General features: G+C 41.8%; 1 protein-coding gene across 1 annotated transcript in view; it reads right to left on the reverse strand.

The window, feature by feature from the left end:
• The window catches only part of exoc3l2a (exocyst complex component 3-like 2a), a 39,820-nt gene that overhangs the window by 10,185 nt on the left and 8,021 nt on the right, over positions 1 to 21,614 (reverse strand). The window contains exons 3-12 of the mRNA XM_061740661.1: positions 20,686 to 20,900; positions 16,632 to 17,080; positions 14,514 to 14,812; positions 9,330 to 9,444; positions 9,141 to 9,251; positions 8,834 to 8,934; positions 7,710 to 7,820; positions 6,321 to 6,456; positions 4,512 to 4,634; positions 3,417 to 3,572 (exon numbers count right to left, since the gene is read on the reverse strand). Of these exons, the coding sequence (XP_061596645.1) occupies positions 3,417 to 3,572; positions 4,512 to 4,634; positions 6,321 to 6,456; positions 7,710 to 7,820; positions 8,834 to 8,934; positions 9,141 to 9,251; positions 9,330 to 9,444; positions 14,514 to 14,812; positions 16,632 to 17,080; positions 20,686 to 20,900 (1,816 nt within the window). The remainder of the gene's footprint in view (positions 1 to 3,416; positions 3,573 to 4,511; positions 4,635 to 6,320; positions 6,457 to 7,709; positions 7,821 to 8,833; positions 8,935 to 9,140; positions 9,252 to 9,329; positions 9,445 to 14,513; positions 14,813 to 16,631; positions 17,081 to 20,685; positions 20,901 to 21,614) is intronic.

Below are 21,614 nucleotides of genomic sequence, written 5' to 3' on the forward strand. Positions count from 1 at the left end.
TCCACCTCCGCTTTCCTCGCTCTTGTTTTTCCCTCAAATTCTCAGGAAACGAAAGCCGAATTATTTTTCAAGGCATTCACTAAAAATAACAGCATCATTTTTAGACGGGCCATTAAAATCTCATCCTCTGTTTGCCCCAGCGTTCCCAGTTTCCCTGCACGGCGTTGTGCCGGCTCGGCGGGGCCACCAAGGCCAAACCAGAGCCACATCAAAGTGCTCCAGCTGACAGGAACAGGAAGTTCCTCCCAAACACAGCGGCTTCCTGTTGTCAGCCGAGGTGACGGACACTTGTTTGAACTCGCACACGGAACGGGGGCAAATGCCAGCGGTTTTACGCTCTCTTCCCCCCGCCGGCCAGCGCTAACGTAAGCGCGGTGCGTGCACTGCGTCGCAGCGGCCGCGGCGGCTAATGCTGTATCAACAGAGTTATTCCTGACCCGGGAAGTTCAAAGGTCGCGCTCCATTCACGGCCAACACACTCTGCGTTTCCCCTGCCAGCTCCGCTCCAGTTTTTAAGAATCAGCACTTTGGAGTGATTTAATGTTCAACGTCAGTTCTGTTCAGGACACTTTAAAGTCAGGGGGGAACAACTCTTTCTGCTCGGCGTGGCCGCACGCTCAAAATAACAAAAACGGTGCAAACATTTTTTTTTCTAATTCTTTTTTTTTACTATTGTTATCTAATCCAATATCAGTTTGGTTAATTTTAAAGGAAATATGCACTTTGTTTACACTGTAATTATGTAAAATATATTTCTTCAGGATCTTTTCTTGAAATTAATGTTTTTCTTTCAAATTATGTATAAGATACTTTTAATATCATTTTACAAAGATTAACAAAAGAAACAAGTATTTTTTTTTTAAATATTTCGCTTTTTTATAGGAAATTTAATTAAAAGCTAAATCTTTCTTATTACATCTGAGAGTGTTTCTTTGTGATTTAGAGATTTTTCCAGTACAATTAAGTGTATTTATTTTTAAAAATTGGCGGATATTTACGCCAGTGTGCCAAGAAAGTCAGCACTTCTTTTTTAACGGTTTTACTTTGTCACTATCCTCGTATTCAAAACTGAAATTCTCCCAATAAATATCTTCTATCATCTTTTTTAGCAGTGATATTTTTCCTGTGAAAATATATAATAGTAGTCAGTTAATAAAAATTAATGACCGTCTAAAAAGAAATAAAATCAGCAAATGCATTTTAGAAAACTAAAAAAATTTTGAAAACTGCTCTTTGTGGAATAACGATGGATTTGTAGAAGAAATATATTATGGGATATGCTGCCATTCATGACAATTATTTATGCCTTCCTTTTTAGCAAATTAACATTTTGTTCTTTTGTTTTGGAAACTTCTCACATGTGATTAACTTGTTGACTGCTTGCTTTGTTGTCTTTTTATGTTTCTCATTGAAAATTGTTTGTATTTCTTTGATTTCCTTTCCAATTGTTTTGTTGTTTGTTTGTTTGTTTTTTCATTTTTCATTAATTTATTTTATTATTATTTTTTTATTTTTTCCCATTCTTGTTATCTTAATATTTTATTGCTCTCCATTCTTTTCAAAAGCTGCCTATGGACAAGTGTTGCGAATTAGCACTTGTGCTAAAACACTTAAACACTTAAGCACTTAAACAATGCATCTGGTTTGTCCAATGTAATTGCTATTTCCATATCAAATAAGCATAAATAAAATGTAAAATAGTCAAAATTGGTTTGATTCACCGCACAAATTGTTACAGATTACTTTTGTAATATTGTATTTGACCCGGTCTTTTTCCGTTTTGACCGTATAGAAACATAATTCTAGTCAGTTATGGAAATAAGACCTGGAAACAGCATTGTGGGGTAGAATTGTCAAATTGGTTTAATTAATTCACTGTATGAATTGTTACAGATTACTTTTGTGATTTGATCTTACCGGAGATCAAAGTTTACCGTCAACACGCCTTATTAATTGTTAACGAAAATAAAAACTAAACTTTAGCACCAGCTACTTTTTGCTACCTGCTGTAACCGTCAATAATCTGTACCTTATACCACAGTTAACAACCAATCAGATCATTATACCACAGTTAACAACCAATCAGATCATTATACCACAGTTAACAACCAATCAGATTATTATACCACAGCTAACAACCAATCAGATCATTATACCACAGTTTACAACCAATCAGATCATTATACCACAGTTAACAACCAATCAGATCATTATACCACAGTTAACAACCAATCAGATCATTATACCACAGTTAACAACCAATCAGATCATTATACCACAGTTAACAACCAATCAGATCATTATACCACAGTTAACAACCAATCAGATCATTATACCACAGTTAACAACCAATCAGATCATTATACCACAGTTAACAACCAATCAGATCATTATACCACAGTTAACAACCAATCAGGTTGCCGTTCGTTTACAGGAAAACGAAGCTCATAGTCTCCAAAAACCACCATCAAAGTGTAGATTTTTAAAACCTCCGTCTTCACGTTTGCTTGTAAACGGAGAGAAACGGACATTTAGGCTTCAGAACGTCACATTATGAGACAGAAACGTCACCAGCGTCATGAGTGACACCTGTGGTTACAATTAGTTTGTAACCGTCAATATTTTCTTGTATTTTACCTGTTTTATATTCTAACGTCACACTTAAAAGTAACTCCACTTCTCTGTCACTCCAAACCAAAGACTCTGGTTCATCTTGGAAGTAACTGGAAGTTACTCGTGTCATTTGTTGATGTTTTTTTCCAGGATTCTGATTGGCTAGCATGACTTTATCTTCTCGTTACACTGCCCCCTGTAGGTTTGGCTGCTCATAGCACCTTAACAGCTATTTATGCAGGTTCCTGGAAATGATGGGATTTTTATAAACGTAGAGGGGGAAATATCCGTTTTTGAGAAATTTTGAGAAATTTTGAGAAAAAAGACGAAATTTTGAGAAAAAAGTCGAAATTTTTTGAAAAAAGTCGAAATTTTTAGAAGAGTCTAAATTTTGAGAAAAAAGTCGAAATGTCGAGAAAAAAAGAAGACATTTTTAGAAAAAAGTCGAAATTTTTGAGAAAAGTCAAGAAAAAAGTCAAAATTTTGAGAAAAAGTCGAAATTTTTAGAAAAAAGTCGAAATTTTGAGTAAAAATTCGAAATTTCGAGAAAAAGTCGAAATTTTGAGAAATCGTCGAAATATTGAGAAAAAGTCGAAATTTTGAGAAATCGTCAATTTTGAGAAATCGTCGAAATATTGAGAAAAAGTCAAAATTTTGAGAAATCGTCGAAATTTTGAGAAAAAAGTCGAAATTTTGAGAAAAAAGTCAAAATTTTGAAAAACAAGTCAAAATGTCAAACTGGCACCTTAACAGCTATTTATGCAGGTTTGTGTTGGGGTTGAGGCGTTAGAGACGGGACTCACCAGATCTCTGAAAAGTCCTTTCAGCTGCTTGGCCTCATCTTGGAGACGGAAGGCCATCCTCTTCCTCATCTTGGACGAGGTGCAGATGACCCGTCCTCTCATGATGGCTCTAACGTACTCCACCAGGACCCTACGGTGGACCTCGCCCACCAGCGTCTGCACACAGGACAGGTTTATTCATTTATTTAGCCTTTATTTAACCAGGTTAGTCTCAGTGAGCACTATTGCACTATTCATTCACTTGTCTAAAGCATTTGATACAATTGATCATAGCATACAGCTTTAACAGCTTTAACACGGCAACGTGGTACGACAACCTTAACACATAAAAATAGATGCAAGCTACAAAGAATAGTGAATCTAGCCTCAAAAATAATAGGGAAGACACAGATAAACCTACTGTAGGTGGTATTTATAAGGAAGTGATCAGGAAAAAAGCTGCCAGTATAGTAAATGATCGTCCTCAATCTCTGCTGCGTTTAAATGTTTAAATACTTCCCTCAGGTAGACGGTACCGTGGACCAAAGGCTAACGTATTTAAAAACTCATTCATTCCCAATAAAGCCATTAAGGCATTTGTCTGCTAGAACTCAACGTGTTCAGACGTCACGACCTACCTCTTCCTTTTTGACTGTATCAAAGGGCGTTCCCCAGGGTTCTGTGTTAGGACCTGTACTGTTTTCCATTTATGTCAATAACCTCTGCGAAAATTGATCAAATGCTATGTATCACTTTAATGCTGACGATACTATTATTTATTGTTGTGCGTCATCTATTGTACAGGCCTTTGACTTTTTACAATCTGCGTTTGACGTTGTACGGTCTCGCCTGCGGAAGCTAAAATAGGTTTTAAACTCAAACAAAACCAAATTCATGCTGTTTTTCAAATGCAAGTGAGCTGCCAAACCCTAACCCTAACCAAATATTCCTAACATCTTAACTTTTCAAGGAAAAGAAATTGAATCAGTGTCAAGCTATAAGTACTTGGGCTTTCTTCTCCATCGCCAATTATATACAGTCTCATCTGCCCCGTAACCTCCAAACTCCTCTAACTGTGCACTCAACACCTCCCCCTTCGTTCCAACAACCACTCACCTGATACGGAGGAGGATCCATCCGTTTAAACTTCTTGAAGTGTTGTTTAATGCTGGCCTCAATCGCCTCAAAGGCCTCCGTGTTGTTCAGCCATTTCCTCTTCATCAGCTTGTCAAAGAACGGCTGTAGGAACGACAGAGTAATCTGAGTAATGAACGGCTGTAAGAACGACAGAGTAATCTGAGTAATGAACGGCTGTAGGAAAGACAGAGTAATCTGAGTAACGAACGGCTGTGGGAACGACAGAGTAATCTGAGTAATGAACGGCTGTAAGAACGACAGAGTAATCTGAGTAATGAACGGCTGTAGGAACGACAGAGTAATCAGAGTAATGAACGGCTGTAGGAACGACAGAGTAATCTGAGTAACGAACGGCTGTAGGAACGACAGAGTAATCTGAGTAACGAACGGCTGTAGGAACGACAGAGTAATCTGAGTAACGAACGGCTGTAGGAACGACAGAGTAATCTGAGTAACGAACGGCTGTAGGAACGACAGAGTAATCTGAGTAACGAACGGCTGTAGGAACGACAGAGTAATCTGAGTAACGACTCGATGGAGTGGAGGGTTTGAACCATTACTCTTCTCTACTCTGCACACATCTCACTACTGTATTTATGGGATTTATCTCTGAAAATGGACGAGGTTCTACAGCTGACTCCATCCATCCACAATATTAGGGCCCTAGCACTGACAGTGCTCGGGCCCTAATGTATCTGTAGGAATTGTTCTCATTCTCCCATTCCCATTTTCTTCCGACGAAATTAGGGCGTTTTTCCCCCTAAACGTGCCCCAAAAGTCCCCAAATTTTGCACCAAGCCAGTCCTGGTGAAAAATGTGATATTTAATGGTTTGCATTAATGGGCGTGGTCTAACGGCTCAACAGCGCCCCCTAGAAAACTTTGTGCCTCAAGCCCCACAATACGGTTTGACGTACATGCACGAAAATCGGTACACACCTGTATCATGTCACAACTTAAAGAAAAGTCTCTTGGCGCCATGGGAAGGGACAAATGGCGACAAAAAGGAAGTCGGCCATTTTGAATTAATCGTGTCATTTTGGCGAAATTTATGCCATTTCTTCGGCAGTTAATACGGCCCGAACCGTAACGTGCACCCAGGTGTGTTATACATCAAAATGTGCGTCTCCATCCTGCGACTACACGCATTACTTTTCTCTTTCAAAAGCGTTACCGTGGCGACGCTAGACGCCAAAAAGCGCGCCCACCCTTCATCTGATTGGTTCAGACAGAAAAAACTTTGTGCCTCAAGCCCCATAATACGCTTTGACGTACATGAACGAAAATCGGTACACACCTGTATCATGTCGCAACTAAAAGAAAAGTCTCTTGGCGCCATGGCCGAAACCGAACAGGAAGTCGGCCATTTTGAATTAATCGTTTCATTTTGCCGCAATTTATGCCATTCCTTCGGCCGTTAATATGGCCCGAACCGTAACGTGCACCCAGGTGTGTTATACATCAAAATGTGCGTCTCCATCCTGCGATGACGCGCATTACTTTTCTCTTTCAAAAGCGTTACCGTGGCGACGCTAGACGCCAAAAATCACACCCCCCTTCATCTGATTGGTCCATATTTGATAGTTCCTACTTTCTGCTATAACTTTTGAATGGTTTGACAGAGAGAGTCATGGTGGTGTCTTCGGACTCGGGTTTGAGTACTTGACCTTTATTGGTGAAAATTGCACGCGCGAGGGCCGTTTAATCGCTGCTTGCAGCTTTAATTCTACATGTTTTTGGGTGATGGATGTTCTCCAACTGTGGCCACAGAAGATTCTGAAACACTGACCCTGATGTGGTCGAACAGTCGGTCCGTCAACACCCGGACCGACTGGTTGATGACCCGGTCCAGGTACGAGTCGGCTCTCTGCGCCGACTCCTCGCTGCCCTGAGGGTCACACTGCCGGCACCGCTCCACCAACGACCTGCAGGTTACAGGAAATAACAATTATCACTGCCGGCACCGCTGCACCAACGACCTGCAGGTTACAGGAAATAACAGTTATCACTGCCGGCACCGCTCCACCAACGACCTGCACATTACAGGAAATAACAATTATCACTGCCGGCACCGCTCCACCAACGACCTGCACATTACAGGAAATAACAATTATCACTGCCGGCACCGCTGCACCAACGACCTGCAGGTTACAGGAAATAACACATGTAGGGACTCACGATTCAATACTGTGGCAATATGTGGCCACGATAACGATAATATCACAATAAGTTAAAATAAATAAAAATTAAAAATAAATACAAATTAAAAATTAAAAAAAAATAAAATAAAAAAATAAATAAAAAAAATAATACATTCAAAATTAAAAATAACGATATATATGTGAATGAAAAAGAAAAAGAAAAAGAAAAAATACCCATAAAAAGGAAAACGTCTGTAGTTATGTATTTATTCAATGCCAAAACTTCAGAGAATGTACAAAGAAAGTGTATTTATGTATTTCCTCACTGCTGCTAGTCTGTTAAATGTAAACTCTGAACAGCTGGACAAATTAAAGTCATGAACAAAAGTGCGGTGACAACCGCGTAAATACATTACGTATGTTGTAATATAATATCTATATTTGCCGTCAGTTTATCCATTATTTATTGCGACAGAGAGCAACAATATATTGAAATATCGTTTATTTCCCCACCACTAGTCACATGTCACTGTCGGTGTTTCTACTGTAAACGAGTGTTGCAGGTAGGTGACGGTGTTGGTATTTAGGTGACGGTGTTGGTATTTAGGTGACGGTGTTGGTGTTTAGGTGACGGTGTTGCAGGTAGACGACGGTGTTGGTGTTGAGGTGACAGTGTTTAGGTGTTGGTGTTTAGATGACGGTGTTTAGGTGACAGTGTTGGTGTTTAGGTGTTGGTGTTTAGGTGACGGTGTTGGTGTTTAGGTGTTGGTGTTTAGATGAAGGTGTTTAGGTGACAGTGTTGGTGTTTAGGTGACGGTGTTGGTGTTTAGGTGTTGGTGTTTAGGTGATGGTGTTGGTGTTTCTACGGTTGTTGCAGGTGGACGACGGTGTTGGTGTAAACGGTTGTTGCAGGTAGACAACGGTGTTGGTGTTTAGGTGACGGTGTTGGTGTTTAGGTGTCGGTGTTTCTACGGTTGTTGCAGGTAGACGACGGTGTAAACGGCTGTTGCAGGTAGACGACAGTGTCGTCCTCTCACCTGAGTGGGGGACAACAGTTGGCCAGGGCGATGGTCCTGGACACGTATCCGTCCCCTCGGTCTCCGAACTCGGCCTGGGTGTCGTGGAAGATTTCCACTTTCCTCTGGAACCTGAAACACGGAGGTTTATGAGAATCCTGGAAACTTTCCAGTGATCCAACTCCACAGAGACATGGACTGTATTTTACAGGAGAGAATCAGGACCATGCAGGAGAAAAAATATCATTTTTTTTATTGGGCATTTTGAGAAAAAAGTTGAAATGTCGAGAAAAAGTCGAAATTTTGACTTTGTTCTCAACATTTCAAATTTATTCACAAAATCTTGACCACAAATCCACGTTTCGGTGCCTGGAATCAAGTTGTTTCTGTGAATTGCAGCGATCCATTTGTCTCTCTTAAGCTTATTTTTCAGCAGTCTGTAAAACAATAACTCAGATTTCTTGCTAAATCTATGAGTTCAGTCGATCACACAACAGCTCTTTCCCATTTTAGATGTTTTCCAGTTGCTCAAACTGAAAGTTTACGCTGACACTCAGTCTTTCTGACACTCAGTCTTTCTGTCACTCAGTCTTTCTGACACTCAGTCTTTCTGAAACTCAGTCATTATTCACTCAGTCTTTATTCACTCAGTCTTTATTCACTCAGTCTTTATTCACTCAGTCTTTATTCACTCAGTCTTTATTCACTCAGTCTTTATTCACTCAGTGGGCGAAACCAGACGTGAAGTCGTATCTGTGACGTCATGAACGTTCCCTTTATTGACAGTTTTACATTAAATTCCACTGCAGACTCAATATTTGGTTCTCCGTCAGTGTCAACCATCTAAACAACGTTTGAAACAAAGACCTGTGGAGATACAGGACTAGCAGAACTAGCTGAACCATCACTGTCTGGTCTAATATGGCCCCAGGTCAGTTTCGGGTTCAAGTCAAGAGGTTTAATTCTTCATAGTTTTAAGGTTTTTACAGTAATTTTCTGTCTGTTTTTGATTGTTGCTCTTGTCCGTTGTATTTGGGATGATAGAGCAACATCTCTGCGGGATGTTCTCACCTTCCTAAGAGTCAATCCTGCACTAACCTCATGGTCGTTAACTCACCTGTAGAGGAACAAGGACGTTAACTCACCTGTACAGGAAGTCGGCCAGTCCGATCAGAGAACAGCGAGCTACTCTGGCTCCCAGGAACTGGTTCACAGACGTGGATCGGTCCAAGTCCACTTTCAGCCTCTGGAGAGGTTAAACATGGTGGTTATTGATCAGAAACCGTTGGACGTGATCAACTTGGAGAGGTTGTTGTTAAACATGGTGGTTATTGATCTGTTTTAATCAGAAACTGTTGGCAGTGATGGACTGTAGAGGTCGTTGTGTCGAAGTGATGGACTGTAGAGGTCGTTGTGTCGAAGTGATGGACTGTAGAGGTCGGTGTGTTGTACCTGGATGACGGAGCGAGCCAGAGGGGTTTGGTACTCCTCTACGTGCAGCGTTTGGGCCCATCTCCTCTCCTCCTCGTCCAGAACCTGGACCAGTTCTGTCGTCACCTTGTCCTGGAACAGAGTTGGAGTTGGAGATGAAAACACACCGACGATCCAGTTCCCGGGGAGAAGACAAGCCCGTGTCCTCACCCTGACGATGCTGATGCAGTCCTGCTCCAGCCGCTCCACCGTCTCCTGGGGCAGAATCGCGTCCAGGCCGGTGTAGCTGATGGAGGTGGTGGCGCCGATGCAGCCCAGGACGTCCCTGAGGGGACACATGATAGATATGAAGTACGTAAGGGATAATGGTCGACGAGGAGTACATTATCGTAAATATATGGACGGGGGGGCGTGAACCGTCTGACGCGAAGCGGTTGGCTCCGCAAAGACACCTGGAAGGGCATTATCCCGCTTATACCAGAATCACTACCGTCCCATAAGAACCTGGTAGTTTTTACTACCTGAGGGTCTGAGTAATACCTGGAACAATCACTACCTGAGGGTCTGACTAATACCTGGAACAATCACTACCGTCCCATAAGAACCTGGTAGTTTTTACTACCTGAGGGTCTGAGTAATACCTGGAACAATCACTACCGTCCCATAAGAACCTGGTAGTTTTTAACACCTGGGGGTCTGACTAATACCTGGAACAATCACTACCGTCCCATAAGAACCTGGTAGTTTTTACTACCTGAGGGTCTGACTAATACCTGGAACAATCACTACCTGAGGGTCTGACTAATACCTGGAACAATCACTACCGTCCCATAAGAACCTGGTAGTTTTTACCACCTAAGGGTCTGACTAATACCTGGAACAATCACTACCGTCCCATAAGAACCTGGTAGTTTTTAACACATGAGGGTCTGACTAATACCTGGAACAATCACTACCGTCCCATAAGAACCTGGTAGTTTTTACCACCTGAGGGTCTGAGTAATACCTGGAACAATCACTACCGTCCCATAAGAACCTGGTAGTTTTTAACACCTGAGGGTCTGAGTAATACCTGGAACAATCACTACCGTCCCATAAGAACCTGGTAGTTTTTACCACCTGAGGGTCTGACTAATACCTGGAACAATCACTACCGTCCCATAAGAACCTGGTAGTTTTTACCACCTGAGGGTCTGAGTAATACCTGGAACAATCACTACCGTCCCATAAGAACCTGGTAGTTTTTAACACCTGAGGGTCTGAGTAATACCTGGAACAATCACTACCGTCCCATAAGAACCTGGTAGTTTTTAACACCTAAGAGTCTGACTAATACCTGGAACAATCACTACCGTCCCATAAGAACCCGGTAGTTTTTACTACCTGAGGATCTGACTAATACCTGGAACAATCACTACCTGAGGGTCTGACTAATACCTGGAACAATCACTACCGTCCCATAAGAACCTGGTAGTTTTTGATCCAGTTGATCCAGCGCAATCATATTAAAGTTATCAGGCAATTCAACCCAACTTGTTTCCTAGGTGTCGGTTATAAGTGATAACCTCCACCTGCCAGCCAATCAGAATCCAGTATTCACACAGACCGTGTGTCAGGGTTTGACACTTCCCCCAGTTTGTGACTTTCAGTTTCTGTCTCTTCCCGCCTGTGTCCCATCTGCCCTGATTGTGTCTGCACCTGTGTCTCGTCATGTCTCGTTATCCCCTCAGTATATCTTGTCCTGTCATTCCTTGGTTCCCTGTCGGTCCGTACTGTTCCCTCCTCCATGTGCTCCTGGTCTTTGATCCCTGTTAGTTTTTGATCCTGCTCTGCAGCGCTTTGTTTTTACCTTTTTGGATTAAAGCCCTTGTTTTTTGAGAACTCCTGCCTCTGGCCTCCCTCTCTCTCCTGCACTTGGGTCCTAGCAAACCATACCCCAACACCGTGGTGTAAAAGCTTAATACATCACTGGAGCTAATGTTCTGTAGTCCCCAACCTGTTGTAGATGTTGTACAACTAACCTGTTGTAGATGTTGTAGGACTAACCTGTTGTAGATGTTGTAGATGTTGTAGATGTTGTAGATGTTGTAGATATTGTAAATGTTGTAGGACTAACCTGTTGTAGGTGTTGTAGGTGTTGTAGGTGTTGTAGGTGTTGTAGATGTTGTAGATGTTGTAGATGTTGTAGATGTTGTAGATTTTGTAGATGTAGGTGTTGTAGATGTTGTAGATGTTGTAGGTGTTGTAGATGTTGTAGATGTAGGTGTTGTAGATGTTGTAGATGTAGGTGTTGTAGATGTTGTAGATGTTGTAGATGTTGTAGATGTAGATGTTGTAAATGTTGTAGATGATGTAGATGTTGTAGATGTTGTAGATGTTGTAGATGTAGGTGTTGTAAATGTTGTAGGTGTTGTAGATGTTGTAGGTGTTGTAGATGTAGATGTTGTAAATGTTGTAGATGATGTAGATGTTGTAGATGTTGTAGGTGTTGTAGATGTTGTAGGTGTTGTAGATGTAGATGTTGTAAATGTTGTAGATGATGTAGATGTTGTAGATGTTGTAGATGTTGTAAATGTTGTAGGTGTTGTAGATGTTGTAGATGTTGTAAATGTTGTAGATGTTGTAGATGTTGTAGATGTTGTAGGACTAACCTGTTGTAGATGTTGTAGATGTTGTAGATGTTGTAGATGTTGTAGGTGTTGTAGGTGTTGTAGATGTAGATGTTGTAGATGTTGTAGATGTTGTAGGACTAACCTGTTGTAGATGTTGTAGATGTAGGTGTTGTAGGTGTTGTAGGTGTTGTAGATGTAGATGTTGTAGATGTTGTAGGTGTTGTAGATGTTGTAGATGATGTAGATGTTGTAGATGTTGTAGATGTTGTAGATGTTGTAGATGTTGTAGATGTTGTAGGTGTTGTAGATGTTGTAGGTGTTGTAGATGTTGTAGATGTTGTAGATGTTGTAGATGTTGTAGGTGTTGTAGATGTTGTAGGACTAACCTGTTGTAGATGTTGTAGATGTAGATGTTGTAGATGTTGTAGATGTTGTAGGACTAACCTGTTGTAGGTGTTGTAGGTGTTGTAGATGTTGTAGATGTTGTAGATGTTGTAGGTGTTGTAGATGTTGTAGATGTTGTAGATGTTGTAGATGTTGTAGATGATGTAGATGTTGTAGGTGTTGTAGATGTTGTAGATGTTGTAGATGTTGTAGATGTTGTAGGTGTTGTAGATGTTGTAGATGTTGTAGGTGTTGTAGATGTAGATGTTGTAGATGTTGTAGGTGTTGTAGATGTAGATGTTGTAGATGTTGTAGGTGTTGTAGATGTTGTAGATGTAGATGTTGTAGATGTTGTAGGTGTTGTAGATGTTGTAGATGTTGTAGATGTTGTAGATGTTGTAGATGTTGTAGATGTTGTAGGTGTTGTAGATGTTGTAGATGTTGTAGATGTTGTAGATGTTGTAGATGTTGTAGATGTTGTAGGTGTTGTAGATGTTGTAGGACTAACCTGTTGTAGATGTTGTAGATGTAGATGTTGTAGATGTTGTAGATGTTGTAGGTGTTGTAGATGTTGTAGATGTAGATGTTGTAGATGTTGTAGATGTTGTAGATGTTGTAGATGTTGTAGGTGTTGTAGATGTTGTAGATGTTGTAGATGTTGTAGATGTTGTAGATGATGTAGATGTTGTAGATGTTGTAGATGTTGTAGATGTTGTAGATGTTGTAGGTGTTGTAGATGTAGATGTTGTAGATGTAGATGTTGTAGGTGTTGTAGATGTTGTAGATGTTGTAGATGTTGTAGATGTTGTAGGTGTTGTAGATGTTGTAGATGTTGTAGGTGTTGTAGATGTAGATGTTGTAGATGTAGATGTTGTAGATGTTGTAGATGTTGTAGGACTAACCTGTTGTAGATGTTGTAGATGTTGTAGGTGTTGTAGATGTTGTAGGTGTTGTAGATGTTGTAGATGTTGTAGGTGTTGTAGATGTTGTAGATGTTGTAGATGTTGTAGATGTTGTAGATGTAGGTGTTGTAGATGTTGTAGATGTAGGTGTTGTAGGTGTTGTAGATGTTGTAGGTGTAGGTGTTGTAGGTGTTGTAGGTGTTGTAGATGTTGTAGATGTTGTAGATGTAGATGTTGTAGATGTTGTAGATGTTGTAGGACTAACCTGTTGTAGATGTTGTAGGTGTTGTAGATGTAGATGTTGTAGATGTTGTAGATGTAGATGTTGTAGATGTTGTAGGTGTTGTAGATGTTGTAAATGTTGTAGGACTAACCTGTTGTAGATGTTGTAGATGTTGTAGATGTTGTAGATGTTGTAGATGTTGTAAATGTTGTAGGACTAACCTGTTGTATGTGTTGTAGATGTTGTAGGTGTTGTAGATGTTGTAGATGTTGTAGATGTTGTAGATGTAGATGTTGTAGGTGTTGTAGATGTTGTAGATGTTGTAGATGTAGATGTTGTAGGTGTTGTAGATGTTGTAGATGTTGTAGATGTTGTAGATGTAGATGTTGTAGGTGTTGTAGATGTTGTAGATGTTGTAGGTGTAGGTGTTGTAGGTGTTGTAGATGTTGTAGATGTTGTAGGTGTTGTAGATGTTGTAGATGTTGGTGTTGTAGGTGTTGTAGATGTTGTAGATGTTGTAGATGTAGGTGTTGTAGATGTTGTAGATGTTGTAGGTGTAGGTGTTGTAGGTGTTGTAGATGTTGTAGATGTAGGTGTTGTAGATGTTGTAGATGTTGTAGGACTAACCTGTTGTAGATGTTGTAGGTGTTGTAGATGTAGATGTTGTAGATGTTGTAGATGTAGATGTTGTAGATGTTGTAGGTGTTGTAGATGTTGTAAATGTTGTAGGACTAACCTGTTGTAGATGTTGTAGATGTTGTAGATGTTGTAGATGTTGTAGATGTTGTAAATGTTGTAGGACTAACCTGTTGTATGTGTTGTAGATGTTGTAGGTGTTGTAGATGTTGTAGATGTTGTAGATGTTGTAGATGTAGATGTTGTAGGTGTTGTAGATGTTGTAGATGTTGTAGATGTAGATGTTGTAGGTGTTGTAGATGTTGTAGATGTTGTAGATGTTGTAGATGTAGATGTTGTAGGTGTTGTAGATGTTGTAGATGTTGTAGGTGTAGGTGTTGTAGGTGTTGTAGATGTTGTAGATGTTGTAGGTGTTGTAGATGTTGTAGATGTTGGTGTTGTAGGTGTTGTAGATGTTGTAGATGTTGTAGATGTAGGTGTTGTAGATGTTGTAGATGTTGTAGGTGTAGGTGTTGTAGGTGTTGTAGATGTTGTAGATGTAGGTGTTGTAGATGTTGTAGATGTTGTAGGTGTTGTAGATGTTGTAGATGTTGTAGGACTAACCTGTTGTAGATGTTGTAGATGTTGTAGGACTAACCTGTTGTAGATGTTGTAGAACCAGTCCAGCAGCGCATAGACGTCGGTGACCTGCAGTGGTCCGGACGTGATGGTCCGTAGGCGCTTGGCCACGGCGCGGTGGTAGCTCTCCACATACACCTGGAAGGCGGCGAACTCCTCCGGGTAGATGGAGACGGCGTTCCTCCTGGCGGCGTCCAGGTCGTCCACCATGCGGGCCCGGAGCCGCTCCAGGTACGAGGCCAGCTGGCCGGCCTGGGTGTCCACCTGGTGGGGCAGCGACCAGTCGGCCGCCTCCTCCACCGCCCGCCGCCACTTCACCTGAGATCACCAGGGAATCAATCGTCTTTATTTCCGTCTTGTACAAGTTATTTTACAAAACAAAATGAAAAAATAAAGTAAATATTGTTTTTGCTGAAGCCGAAGCTTTTTCCTTTTATCTGGTGATCAACTTAAATCTGAAACTTTAGCATTAATCCGTGGAAACAAACGATGTATAAAGAAGACAAAAACATAAATAAGACAAAATATAAAATTGACGTTTCACATCCTAGAATGTTTTTGATATTATACTTTATAGTTATAGTGTTTTATATTTATTTACAATATTTTCTTTAATCATTTTCTTGAACTTGTAGATAGAACTGCACATTTTTAGGTCGTTGTCACAACTATTCCATATTTCTCTTGCCTTAATTGATGTCCATCTCTTTTTAATATTAGTTCTTAATTAACGTCCATCTCTTTTTAATATTAGTTCTTAATTAACGTCCATCTCTTTTTAATATTAGTTCTTAATTAACGTCCATCTCTTTTTAATATTAGTTCTTAATTAACGTCCATCTCTTTTTAATATTAGTTCTTAATTAACGTCCATCTCTTTTTAATATTAGTTCTTAATTAACGTCCATCTCTTTTTAATATTAGTTCTTAATTAACGTCCATCTCTTTTTAATATTAGTTCTTAATTAACGTCCATCTCTTTTTAATATTAGTTCTTAATTAACGTCCATCTCTTTTTAATATTAGTTCTTCATTTATGTAAATCTCTTTTTAATATTAGTTCTTAATTGATGTCTTTTTCTTTTTAATATTAGTTCTTAATTGACGTCCATCTCTTTTTAATATTAGTTCTTAATTGATGTCTTTTTCTTTTTAATATTAGTTCTTAATTGACGTCCATCTCTTTTTAATATTAGTTCTTAATTGATGTAAATCTCTTTTTAATATTAGTTCTTACTGTCGTCGTCTCAAACATGAGTTTCAGGTCATAGTTTATTTTATTTGGAACAAATCCTGAATGCAGTTTGGAAGCAGTTTCTGCTTTAAAGGCAAATAAAACAGTTTCTGCTTTAAAGGCAAATAAAACACTTTTCTACTCTACTATGTCATGGAATTATATTTAATAAAGAGATTATTTGTTGGTTCATAATAGTCAGATTTATTCATTATCCTTAACACTCTTTTCTGTAATAAGAAAATAGGGTTTGTATTTGTTTTATAGGTGTTACCCCAAACCTCCACACAATACCGTATTGTCCCGAATATAAGACGACCTGATTATAAGACGACCCTCTTTTTCAAGACTCAAGTTTGAAGAAAGACTTTTTGAACACCAAATTCAATTTTCATACAGAAAATAATTAAAGTACATCTGAAACAAATGATTATAACAATATATTGGAGAGAAAAAGCCTGTTATTTTGACTATTTGAAGTCATTATCTTGAAGTTTGCATCATAACTTCTCCTCAGCTGCCGGTTCACCTGCCGAACTTCCACCCTCTTTTCTCCAGATTGTCGCTACGTTTCTCCATTTTCTGTTATCTCTTCTCTTATTTTCTTCTCTTTTCATTCTTATACTATTTTTTATTTTTCTTCTTCGTGACAGGGGTTCACTTTGTTCTGGGGAGTTAAGTTCAGCATTCACTTTAAAGATATCTGGCGCCATCTTGTGTTGTAAATGGGTATAACGTCTAGACCCCGAATGTAAGACGACCCCCACTTTTTCAGTCTTATTTCAATGTAAAAAACACCGTCTTATATTCAGACCAATACGGTATGTCATGTATAATACTATGAGTGAGTTATACATTCATAGAAATAAAGATTTCAATCAATCAATCAAAAAATCACTTCACCTTCAGCCTGCGGGGCCGCTGGCCGGTCTGGACCTGGACCTGGACCTGGGGGGTCTCGGGCTCCGGTCCGGGCCGGGTCATCTCCCTCAGGGCCCAGGAGGCGTCGGCCGTCTCCTCCTGCTGGATCACCAGCACCACCAGGCCCAGGTTTGGGCCGGCGCTGGGCTGCCGGAGCGACTCCCGCACCACGTCCCACATCTCCTTCTGCAGCGCCTCGTACAGCAGCTCCACGTCCTTGGCCTTCCGCCGGCTGGAGTCCAGCGTGGCGCTGCAGCTCAGGGACTCGTCCGGGGTCGAGGACGGCACCGGGAACGACCCAGGGGGCGTGCTGGGACAGGAAGTGCAGGGGAGGCTGGTGGACAAGAGTTCACTCTCTCTCTCCAGCTCCTGGATGTGGGTGTCGGCCAGGAGAAGGTCCCGGTGGTTCACCAGCTGGAGGATCTCCAGGACTGGGCGGTTGGAGGTCGTTGAGCAGAGGAGAAGGACGGTTGGAGGTCGTTGGAGGTCGTTGAGTAGAGGAGAAGGATGGTTGGAGGTCGTTGAGTAGAGGAGAAGGACGGTTGGAGGTCGTTGAGTAGAGGAGAAGGATGGTTGGAGGTCGTTGAGTAGAGGAGAAGGATGGTTGGAGGTCGTTGAGTAGAGGAGAAGGACGGTTGGATGTCGTTGAGTAGAGGAGAAGGACGGTTGGAGGTCGTTGAGTAGAGGAGAAGGACGGTTGGAGGTCGTTGAGTAGAGGAGAAGGACGGTTGGAGGTCGTTGAGTAGAGGAGAAGGATGGTTGGAGGTCATTGAGTAGAGGAGAAGGATGGTTGGAGGTCGTTGAGTAGAGGAGAAGGACGGTTGGAGGTCGTTGAGTAGAGGAGAAGGATGGTTGGAGGTCGTTGAGTAGAGGAGAAGGATGGTTGGAGGTCGTTGAGTAGAGGAGAAGGACGGTTGGAGGTCGTTGAGTAGAGGAGAAGGACGGTTGGAGGTCGTTGAGTAGAGGAGAAGGACGGTTGGAGGTCGTTGAGTAGAGGAGAAGGACGGTTGGAGGTCGTTGAGTAGAGGAGAAGGACGGTTGGAGGTCGTTGAGTAGAGGAGAAGGACGGTTGGAGGTCGTTGAGTAGAGGAGAAGGACGGTTGGATGTCGTTGAGTAGAGGAGAAGGACGGTTGGAGGTCGTTGAGTAGAGGAGAAGGACGGTTGGAGGTCGTTGAGTAGAGGAGAAGGATGGTTGGAGGTCGTTGAGTAGAGGAGAAGGACGGTTGGAGGTCGTTGAGTAGAGGAGAAGGATGGTTGGAGGTCGTTGAGTAGAGGAGAAGGATGGTTGGAGGTCGTTGGAGGTCATTGAGTAGAGGAGAAGGACGGTTGGAAGTCGTTGGGTTCGGCAGCAGAAAGAGAAGGAGCAAAGGTTTCTGTTATGACTGGGTAGTCAGATTCTGTTATTGTTCTGTTCCTAGTAGGGATGCCCCGATACCGATACAGGTATCGATATCAGGGCCAATACTGCTCTCATAAACTCGTACTCTCTAAAATTTTCCGATACCACGCACCGATACCACTTCATTGTTGTTGTAGTTACTGATTAGTGACTCTAGGGGAGATGTATGGGAGTTTTTACCTGCCATTGTTTATGTAATAATTGCTCGGGGGATAATATCATATTTATGTTTATGTTCATGTTCTGGATCTCTGGAAAGCGCCTAGAGACAACATCTGCTGTATTAGACGCTATATAAATAAAATTGAATTGAATTTATTTGAAATTGAATGTTGAGCTGCAGTCAGCGTGGTGATGAGAAGAGAGTGATAACCATGAGTGAGACTGGCAGCGCCGTTTCAGGCAAGATAGCGACAATTAATGCTAGCGGGATGTCAGCAGTTGGACGTATTTCAGAATAAGGGACGACGGCAGAAGCACCACAGACTGCAGGCTGTCGGTGCGGCGCTAGCTGGGGGGGCTAGCGCTCCCAGCACGACCGGGCCACGAAGGAAAGCCCAGCCGGCCCAACAGATGGTGATAAATGAGGCAGAGTCTTCAAACAATATCAAAGAGGCTGTGAAATAATCCATAATTGGATTTTTGATAGCAGGATTTCTCCTAATTGGAGGGGGGGGATTCCTGGTCTACCGACAAACGCTTAAGTTGTCGACAGCTGTTTTGGCTCTTTCAGAGCTGCCGGACGTGGCTGAAGGGACAAGCAAGGCGATCAACACTCAGACTTTAACGTTGGGGGAGCAAAGCCGTAAGCTGGATGTGATTCTTGAACAGAATCTCAGGCGTCTTTGAGCTCATTGGTAAGATGGATAAGATCTTGGAGAAGTTGGAAGCTCGGCTTGGTGGGAATTGATCACAAATTCGTCTGATTGGAGTCGCCATTGATGAACCAGAGACTTAAGGCAGACGGAAAATTACTGAGTCTGTCTGTTTTCAATATAATTGTTGATCCTATAATCTGGCCTTGACAGAGCGGTTTGGCCGATCGCTCTGGTCACAATCTCTTTGGTGGAATGTAAACAAGGTGACTCTGCCCCCACTAACCCTCCCCTCCCAGGAACATCTGTGGACCTGGATCAGAACTGACCGAGCCGTCTGATAACATCAAGGACATTGGCTGAGAGCAGCTCTGAGTGAAGTTCACGGACTTACCGCTCACACACACTTACTGATAACCACACCTCCCTCAACGCCTTCCTGGCTATAAGTCTTGTGAAGTTGATGTAAATTTGTCATGTTGCTTCCTGTGCTGAGGTGTTTTTTGCACACTGTGTACTTATACAGTGAGAAGATGCCTTTTTTTCCCTCCAAAACGCCCCCCACCCCCAACGTCACCCTTTCTCTGCTTTGTTCCGGTTCCGGGTCGCTGCTCGTTGTGATCGACCCGCCGGCAGCTGAGCGGATTTACTGTTCTTGTATTGCTGCTTAGTTGTCCTGAATTGTCCCTCGGGGATGAATAAAGTTTCTCTGAATCTGAAAGGTCTTTTTTCAAACTTGAGTCTTGAAAAAGAGGGGGGTCGTCTTATATTCGGGCCAATATGGTATATGTTTGATATTTTTTATGTAAAGAAGGTGCCATTGTGGAGACTTTTTATTTACACAGAAAGATTATTTTTAGTTTGAAAATAGTTATTCTACTCATTTTATTTATTTTTATTGAATTTATCCGTTGCAAATAAAACCTGTCTTCCAATTAATTGCATTTTTCATTGCCTTTTTAGCCCAGTTATTTTTGTGGTAGAAGTATCGGTACTCGGTATCGGCAAGTACGCAAATTAAAATACTCGTACTCGGTGTGAAAAAAATGGTATCGGGACATCGCGAGTTCCTAGTGGAACATGCTGGCGGTAATTCTGTCGAACCGTTGGGGGAAATTGAGGTGGGAGGAAACACAATAATTTCCTGATTCTGCTGATGAAAGACTGCAGTGATGCAGAAGTTTGAGGAGCTCGACACCAGAGATCTCAACACAACCTAACACAACCTAACCCTAACCCTAAACGAGTCGATGGGCTAGTTGAATCGTCTAAACCAGGGGTGTCCAAACAATCAGAGACTAAGAGCTGGTTACTGTGTTACTGCAAAGAGCCACATAAACTACCCATGATCCCTCACTCCCTGCTCTCTCTGAGACAGAAAAATAACTTTAGAAAACGGAAAGGTGAAATCCTGCGATCTGATTGGTTGTTAACTGTGATATAATGATCTGATTGGTTGTTAACTGTGATATAAGGATCCTCAGCTGTGATATAATGAGCGTATACCACGGCCTGTCGGGATGTATTGCTTAAATGTTAAAATGTAATTTATATTATATATATTAAACTCTCCCACTCTGTTAAAAACGTTCTGTGTTTATCTTCATATTTTCGTTTGGCGTGCATCTTTTCCCTGACATTTTGCGAGTAGATTTCGATTTCAGGTTCGATTGCAGTCACAGCATATGTTGCCCCGACTTCCAACGTGTCTGTCTTTCACTGCACCATCAGATAAAGTCTCAAGAGCCGCGGGTTGGACACCCCTGCTCTAAACTAAGGAAGGTTCATGTCAACAGTGTTACAGCGTCAGGTGATCCTCACCTGAGAGCGGCTCCCTGGTCTTCACCGGCGGCTCCTCTTCCTCCTCCTCGTCCTCCTCCTGGGACGTTTTGTCCGACATGGATTCTCTCTTCAGCTTCCCCAGGCTGACGATCCGGAGGAAGGAGGAGCGGCGGGAACTTTCCGCCTCGCTGTCGGTGCTCAGGTCGCCGCAGGGCAGGCTCTCGCGGCGCTGCTCCTTACGCCGGCCGGTGAAGCTAAAGAAGGACAGCTAACGTTAGCCACGACCACAGATTCAACAGCGTTAGCCAAAGCCCGGGATTCAGACGGGTTAGGGTTGTACTGGAGGCTAAAGCTAACGGTAGAATAGGGCTTGGTCACCAAGGTGCATTCTGGGATGCGGCGGCCATGTTGCCAGCCTCTGTAGACAAACAGCAGTGTAGTAGCAGCAAGTGAACAGACGCAACGCAAAAAAAGACGTTAAAATGCTGGAAAGGAACTGGAATTTACCGGGATACCTTAAATAAGGGAGCCAGGGAGCGGAATATGGAGAAAATAATGATTATTAACGGTCTGGATCCATATGAAATCCCTACTAAAGAATGGAGCTCCTCGTCGGAGCGCCACTCTTTATAAGGGATTTCTGCCGCAGTTCTGCAGATCCACCGTCTCCGGCTACCTTGTTTAGGAGTGTTTGGCAGCTGCTTTGGTAAATGTTTGACTCGCCATGTGTTTCAATAAATTTGTATAATAGTACAACATACAGTACATGTTTTGTATCACTCTTACTTTTCTTTTATTTCTTTTTTGACTGCTATATTATGCTGAAGAGGCTCCGAGGCGTGAGCAATATTTTCGTTTTCCTGGTGGGATTATTTTTTTCCTCTGCAGCTACAAATAGAGTTAATATCTTTTCCTCAACAAACTAGTTTTATCTGAAGATTGGGGTTAATCGCAGCACAGAGAGCTGG

Source organism: Cololabis saira, chromosome 14 (genome assembly GCF_033807715.1).
Source record: "Cololabis saira isolate AMF1-May2022 chromosome 14, fColSai1.1, whole genome shotgun sequence".
Lineage (NCBI taxonomy): Eukaryota > Metazoa > Chordata > Actinopteri > Beloniformes > Belonidae > Cololabis > Cololabis saira.